The sequence below is a fragment of the Convolutriloba macropyga genome, chromosome 1, assembly GCF_964194025.1.
Source record: "Convolutriloba macropyga chromosome 1, txConMacr16.3, whole genome shotgun sequence".
Taxonomy (NCBI): domain Eukaryota; kingdom Metazoa; phylum Xenacoelomorpha; order Acoela; family Convolutidae; genus Convolutriloba; species Convolutriloba macropyga.
Genome location: NC_134468.1, coordinates 3,413,160 through 3,421,614, shown reverse-complemented (window position 1 = coordinate 3,421,614; position 8,455 = coordinate 3,413,160). Strand labels below are relative to the sequence as shown.

The window sequence follows — 8,455 nt, the reverse complement described above, 5'->3', positions numbered from 1 at the left end:
CTAGAAGTTGCAGAGGCAAATCTAATCATGCAAAATATTCCTAGCTCTCTCTCTCTCTCGTGGTTGTGGTTTCTTTCGTTTGTTTTTCTCGTTCACGTGTTATCTCTCGCACACTATCTCTCTCTCTCTCTCTCTCTCTCTCTCTCTCTCTCTCTTCCTTAACTCTTGTTGATGCCGCACTTCAGCTGCTGTTGTGGCGTGATGTCACCATTTATTACCCTCACCTCACTCCCCTTCAGTTAAGCGAATGCTAGCCTCACTATACCGTGGCTATCTACTGACAAAGCCATACGCTCGCCAGTCGTTTAAGAGCAGTTCGCCCGACGTTAGTCGGTTATGTTTGGGAAGTTTTGATTGTATAACAGTCTCTCCCTATCTACCCTTCCAACAGGCCCAACTTACACCTCCCACGACCGTACTATCTACCCTCCCCCCCCCCCCCCCCAAAAAAAAAACTACGTAGCTCTAGAACCTACCCCCCGCGCACTCCAAACCTACCTACCCCACTCATCGCACAAACTGCCCCCACCCGACCAGAAACCCCTCTCCGCGCCAACAACACTGACCAATTAAATAGTAAATTGCGTCGGCATTTTTAAGAAAAAAACGTCCTATAATTTTATTAGGCAATTAATTTGCTTTCCTTGATATCTCGGATATTGGACGACTCTTTTAGTCGTTTCTTGTAATCTAAGCGTCTGTGTTTTATGTATAATTTTTTTTACTGGTTTTTTGCGCTTTTGTTCTAGAACATTCTTTCCCTCGCTTGAGTGGTCTGATTTTTCGAGTGAGATTTTCACGCTTGACTTATTGAAATTTGCGCAATGTAAATTTCGCACATTCAGAAATTTGAAAGCGAGGGTAGTAATTGGGTATTTTCACAAAGTTTCAATGCCGACACAACTGAGTGGGTAACATCTCAATCTCGTCCGGAGACCGCGGGTACAAACTCCAAATAGGTCGGCAATTTTGAACCCGTAAAATTTTCTTAATTGTACCAAAATGTTTTGATTGGGGCACCCTTAATAATTAGGGACTTCTTAATTAGGGCACGTCGCTGGCCTGCCTTTCGTCCGACGGTAGTCAGTTTACCTTCGTTAGCATTTTATATTTTATCATACATCGCAGCCAAGTCAAAATAGACCTGTTGGCCGTTTTCACTCAAATCTTTGTTCATTTGGGTTCTGAACGATTTTAGTGTTCATCAGTTAGAGAGTAAACTGTTAAAACCTGGGGCCTTATGTTACAGTGCAGTTCTGTTAGAGCTTAATTTAATGAAGTTTTTGATGACGTTTTTAATGAAGTTCCATTAGTCGAACTCATAAAAGTGGCATTTGCGTTCCCGGTGAAGGATGATTTGGATAGTTCAAAATTCTAGCAAATAGCTATTTTTTTGGCTCCTTCAATTATTGTTGATTTTAGATTACACAAAAATGAATGAATTGCGAGTTTGCGAGTTTTACCAGTTTATCTTGTTTTTGCAGCTGCAAGCTGAGCGTATCTCTTGGATTTTTTATTTCGTCTGACGCTCTTTTTCATTTTAGATTTGTTCTAGAATATTCTTTCGCTTTATGTTTTGAGTGATTTTTTCACGCTTGCGTTCTTGCTGTTTGGGTGACCTAAATTGCTGGCTTTTAGAAATTATGTCTGTTGCTAAAACAAAATTGATTGTAAGATAAGAGATGACAAGAGCCTGATAGCTGAGAGGTTAACAATTCGGGCTCTTAAGCCGTGAATTGGAGTTCGAACCTCTGCGTTGTCATTTTTTTGCACCCAGAAATGTTATCAGTGATGCACCTTAGTAGTAAGAAATGGGGGGTCTGTCGCCCACTTTTTGACTCATTTTGAAATTTTGTCTTTCGAGCACCAAATGACTCGAAATCAAGCCTAATACTTTGCTGTGCCACACAAAGCCACAACAAATGTCTACAAACGATTTAAACATTCTCTATGAGTTCAATTTTGAATTGAAATTTAACTTATTTTACTATAAAATTGCAAGTACTTAAAACAAAATAAATTTGTTAGATTTTGGTGTGGCTGGTTAAAGCGCAGTTTATAATGCTAATCTATTTGTTGTGTAAACCGCAGGTGACAATATCTACTAATTTGTAATGCCGTTCACGCCTGGAAAACTTTGATTTTCAATTAATAAACGCTAGAAACTTGTGGAAAACGATATTATTACACAGGAAAAATTACTGAAATGATTAAATTTCTTAACATCTGTTTGAACTAAAGGCATTATCTAACAAAATAGGGCTTTGTTCATGCTTGGAAAACCCAGTGGTTTTATCTGAAATAACAGATGGAAGCAAAAAAGTCCAAGCATAGCCATTTTGGAGGGATATCTATCAAGGAAAGACTTTCAAACTAGACTTTAAAGTGATAAAATTTCTCCCTTGAAATAAATTGATACGGTACGTTTGATGTAAACAAAGTTGAATACGGAAAAAAGAATGAGGTAAAATTTGAAAAAGAGAAAGTTCTAAAGACCGCCGCTTACAGATAGGATTGACGTTCAACTTCAGTTAGGGCCAAATTCCCTGTGACAAGCATTTTGGACGTCAATTTAAAAGTAGTGGCAGGAAGACATCCATTTCGTTAATCAGGTTTGGAAACCATTTCGCTTAGGGAGCAGCCAGGCTAAGCGCGATGTATTCTTTTACCCGTTTTGATTTTCGAGATGAATGTCTCCTAGTGTCTTGGCACGAGTCCATCCAATGAATTTAGAAGTCCTCTGGCTGTTGTCATTTACCTGTGAGAAGTGACAGTGACTGCTCTTAGCTCAGAAATTAGGTCCACATCGGACGTTGAGCCATAATAGACTAAATTCTAGTGATGGCAGTATTTTACATCTTTATAATTTTTTTAAAAAAATCCGTCTAAAGTTACGAATGCTTATCTTCAACTTAAAATTTTGGTTGTTTCAGGCCACCTACTGTTCCAATATGATGCACAAACGCACAAATTGTAATGAATCCTTTGCAAGTCGTTATAAACTCACTATTCATAAACGTCAACAGCATCCCAACGAACCAACAACAAATTTTTGTTGCGGGCATTGTACAAGCGTGTTTTCCTTAGCTCGTAACTTAGTGCGACATCTAAAGACGCAGCATAATTTTGCACGATACTTGAAATGATCGAGCTGTCAGAGCTTTTTCGGCACACAAAACGCGTTGGGGGAATATTCACTTGTTAATCATAATGTCAGACAACAACCAGCGACCGAATCAAGGACATTAGGAATAAGTCATTTGCACAATGAAAAGAGATCGGTGAAAGGTTTTTTCCGCACGTTTCGATTTGCTATCAACGACGAGGAGAATTATGATCTCTTCGAATTTTTGGTGACAAATGAAAGTGCGTTTTGCGAATTTGTGAAGTCAAAGATGACCTCTGACCCTATGAAATTCTCACTCTGTCTTCAAATTGAGTTCGAAAAGCCGCTTAAAGGTGACAAAACGTCTTGTTTTTTTTAATAGTAACATGGAAAATGTCTCACCTCATTTGGACTCTGATCAATACTATCAGCATGTTGACCAAGTTTTGACGCAAATCAATATTTTGCACAGCTGGGAGCGGATGGGTTATTAGGAGGCTCCAACTGATTGACATAAAGCTATGCAATTATCGACCTCTGCGTCCTGCTAGCTTTATTCCAACACCAAGGCTGCTTCAGCCTCTCCGAAGGACTGTTCTTAATATCAAAAATTTTGCAGATGGTCTCTGTTTCATTTATTGCGTACTGGTGGCTCTATTTCCATTGCGTAACAATCAAGAACGGCCGAAAAGATGTACTCGTCATTTGAAAAAATTGAGGTTCAACAAAGAGCGTATGCCAATGCCCCTCAGCCAAATACCGCGTTTTGAAAAAGAGAATAGAGTGAAAATTAACGTTTACGCTTTTGAAGAACCTCGCACTATTTACCCAGCATATCTCACAAAGATCAAAGGGGGAGGAAAACCAATCAATCTTCTGCTTTTGAATGACGACAAAAAGTCTCATTTTTGTTTAATAAAAAATCTAGACAGGCTTTTGAAGACAATTCTGCGGTCTGAGAGAACAGCTAGTTCTAAAAACAGTCTCAGAAAATTTTGTGAGCGATGTCTGCAGAGTGTTGCGCGAACAAAAATGCAACAGCACCGACAGCTTTGCCTTGACCAACAACCCCTAATGATTGAGATGCCACCTAAAGGAGCCGTCACTGAGTTTACAAGCTGGCACAAAACACCAAAATGTCCATTTGTAATTTACGCCGACCTCGAAGCGTTCAATGTTAAAACAGATGACTGCGAGGATGTACTTTCTAATTACCAGCACGGTGCTCTCAACAGTGGTGCTGCGGCTACGCATGTAATTGAACAACAATATCCGTGCAGTTTTGGAGCCGTTCTGGTTGACGCTCGAGATGGTAAAGTTGCAAAGGAAACGTTTTACAGAGGAGAAAATTGCATCAAACAGTTCTTGGACACAATGAGGCATTGGTTGAGGTGGAAAGCGGAAGAGCGACAACGGCATCGAAAGCTAGAGATGACCGATATAGCAAGACAGTTAATGATTGACAATTGGGCAGAACCGTGTTGCATTTGTGAAAATGAATTCTCTCCAGACGACGATGTTGAGGTCCAAGTGGTGCATCACTGTCATTTAACGGGAAAAATTATAGGTGTAGCGCACTCGAAATGTAACCTAATGGTTACTGCTGGTTCTTTTGTTCCTATTTTTTTCCACAACTTTTCTCGTTACGACTCGCATCACATAATTAAACACTTGACGCTTGAAGACAAAGAAGAACTTTCGGCGATAGCTCGCACCGAAGAAACGTTTATTTCTTTCTCCATCAAGGTTCCGATCCGAACGTATTTTGACAAACGTGGTAAAGAAAAAACAATTAAACATGAACTACGGTTTCTCGACAGCATGAACTTTATGGCTTCCAGCCTTGACGCGCTCAGTAAAACTCTTGAAGAAGAAGATCTTCGAATACTACGCTCAGGGTTTCAACATCTCAATGACAATGATTTTAGAAAAATTGCGAAAAAAGCGTACTTCCCATATAGCTACCTCGACAGCCACGAAAAATTCAACGCCCCATTTCCTGTATTTGGCATGGAGTGGAGAAACACCCTAACCGGCAAAATTGATATTTCAGAGCAGCAATATAACGAAGCGATGCAAATTTATGAGTTATTGGATTGTAATGATTTTGGAGACTATCACGATGCATATCTTAAAATTGATGTTTTTGTTCTCGCTGACGTTTTTGAAAAGTTCAGAGATGTTTGTATGAAAGTGTACCAACTAGATCCTGCTCATTTCTACAGTGCACCTAATCTCAGCTGGGACGCAATGCTCATCACAACAAAAGTGAAAATTGAGCTGCTTGATGACATTGAGAAACTCTTGTTTTGTGAGAAAGCAATAAGAGGGGGTTTGAACGGTGTTGGCTCTTTGCGGTTTTTCAAAGCAAACAACAAGTACTTGAATACTTTTAATGAAGATGAGACATCAGTTTTTGGAGCTTTCTTTGATGTTACGTCTCTCTATGCTGGAATAATGATGAAATCCCTGCCTCTATGTGAATGTACTTGGGTTGAATCTATTTCCGAGAGTGATCTTTTAAAATACCGAGAAGATGACGACTACGCTTACTTTGTTGAGGTGGATTTAGAATATCCAGCATCCATGCATATTCCGCATCAAGATCTCCCTCTAGCACCTGAAAAACTTTGTATTCAAACCGACTGGCTGTCATCATACAGCTCTCAACTAAATCTGAATAGGTCTCGATCTGAGCAGGTTCCAAAGTTGGTTGAAACTCTGTTTGATAAGAATCACTATGTTTGTCACATCAACAACTTGAAATTCTATGTCCGGCACGGCCTCATCATTAAGAAAATTCATCGAGCTCTTCGCTTCAAACAATCTGAGTGGCTACGTTCGTACATCGAAAAGAACACAGTTATGAGGAAGCAAGCTAAAACCACATTTGAGAAAAACTTCTACAAGCTAATGTCCAATGCCTGTTTTGGAAAGACAATGGAGAACAAACGCAATCGTAGGCAAATTTATTTTGTGGGAACAGAAAGAAAAGCCGAACAGCTGACATCAAAACCAAATTTCAAGTCGTTCAAAATTATTAGTGAGAACTTATGTTCGGTTTTTATGTCGGAACCAGTCATAACGTGGGACAAACCAACTCCTGTTGGTGCAGCAATTTTAGATCTATCCAAATTGGCGCGCTATGGTTTCGACTATGATCGAATGAGGCCGAGATACGGTAATCGAATACTAGTTGTTTACAAGGACACCGACTCTGTACTTTATCGGGTTGAAACGAATGATCTCTACGAAGATATGGCGCAATTTAAGCACCTGCTTGATCTTTCGGATTATCCATCAGACCACGTTTTGTATGATTCAACGAACAAAAAGGTTCCACTCACTATGACAGACGAATTGAATGGGCAAGTCTTGGAAGAATGCGTTTTGCTGAGATCAAAGATGTACAGCATTAAATATGTGGATGGAGTGAAGCAGAGTGCAAAAGGCGTTCAACGTAGTGTCAAAAAAAGTCTCCATCACGATAAATACCGCAGTTGTCTTTTTGAGAAGTCAAGTCAGCGGGCACCTATTACACGGATACACGCAGAGAACCATCAGATCCAGATCTCTATGACAAACAAGGTAGCCCTTAATAGCTTTGATGATAAGCGTTTCATTCTGAGCGATGGAATCACCACCCTGCCTCACGGACACTTTTGGCTTGAGCAGAACCGAGCAGTCGATGAAGAAAATGAAAGCTTTGTGAACGATGGAGACGACACGTCATCATCGTCATCAAGTTCAGATGAAGAAAATGGAAGCGCTGGTGGGGAGAGCTACGATTCTTCGGACGGTCTATCAGAGGTTTCCCTGAATGGTCGCTCTTTATTGAATTCTTCACATCTGCAAGACCTTGGGAAAGTAGTGATATCGTTCATCTTAATGAATTGGGGAGCCGTGTAATCTATCAGGAGAGAAAAGAATTGAGGCAAAAGAATCCCTACATTGATGACGAGGCGATGGAAGTGGATGATGAAGAAGATGATGATTATCATGAAGAAAATTACTGAATCAGTCCCAACCAATATGAGTAGCTGGTTTATCCAAGAGTACGCCTGAATCTGATTACTCGTGGGTTTAATCAAACTCTAATTTACCTTCAGTTTTCCTCAGACACTTCATTTTTTGATGAAAAAAACAGACTTTCAACGATTCAATTGTACCTATAATTAAAAAGCATTAAATACACTGTAACCAATGTAAAATGAAGACATTGCTAATGGTTTGTTTTGTTACAACAAATGAAGAATCGTACAAATCATTCGACACGTAATTTGTAGTTACTAATGGACCTGCAGTTAAAAAATTGAACTAAGCTAGTCTCATTGACTTGGCGAACTTGTTTAAGAATATCAACACATTTTGCACGAAAACCAGTAATAAAGCTCTCAATGTCTTTATGCGTTTCACTTTTTTTCATTGGGCATTGACCAAAATTTCTGAAAAAGAGCGTTGCTACATATATACAGTAAAGACCACATAAATTAGAAGATAGAGATTGTACTGAGGGTTCTGATGTCATTTCGTGCAAAATGAACACATGAGTATTAATGTACAAGCTTTGTATTCGAGAATGTAGATAATCAAAGAAGCTTAAAGGTATATTCAAACTGTTCCAAATTATAATATTGAGCATCTGCATTTTCTTTCTCTTGGACTGTGTTTTTTTCCGGTTTTCCGGCTGCCCCTGTAAGACTTGTTAGATAAAGCCAGCCTAGATGGTAATGCAATAAGTAAAATCCAATGTGTGCCAAGTGTATTAGCTCTAGATGTGTTTATTACTTGAAAAGAAGGTCGGTTTCGGGGCAAAATAGGAAAATTATCAGACGACCAAACTCCTCGAAAAACAAATTTTAGCTCTTTAAATTTGCTAACAACATTAGTAATTGAGTAGTTATCCATTGAAAATTAATTGATTCTTGCAGACGTCGCGGGCACTATTGACAAACACTTGACTAAATTTTTCTCTAATTAGGTAAAGCTCAACTGCTTCAGGAAGTGCTGGATTCAATGAAAGTTTCAAAGTTATTGGTGCCCCTGTAAGTTCGGGGAAAAGTGTCAGGCTCTTCGATGCCTCTTGCGAGGATGTCGAATCAAATGTCAACATAAAATGGTCATCAAAATCATCAAGTTCAATCCCGTTTCCTCCGTTTTTAAAGCCCAGAGCTGTTAGTGTGTTGTGATATAGTCGTGTATTGTTTCGAGTGTCTACAGGTGTGCCGGCAATCGGTAGCCCGTTACCCCGACTGATTTCTACGCGTGTTAAACCAAATTTGATGTAATGAAAAGGATCAGTGGCCAAAGAACCTCTGAATTTTGCGTTGGCTATCATACAAACAGTTA

General features: G+C 39.4%; 1 protein-coding gene across 1 annotated transcript; it reads left to right on the top strand.

Moving 5' to 3' along the window:
* Positions 1 to 4,138: 4,138 nt before the first annotated feature.
* LOC142344434 (uncharacterized) lies at positions 4,139 to 7,015 on the top strand. Its single transcript, XM_075396075.1, has one exon. It carries the CDS (start codon positions 4,139 to 4,141, stop codon positions 7,013 to 7,015), a length of 2,877 nt encoding a protein of 958 aa, XP_075252190.1.
* Positions 7,016 to 8,455: the final 1,440 nt, after the last annotated feature.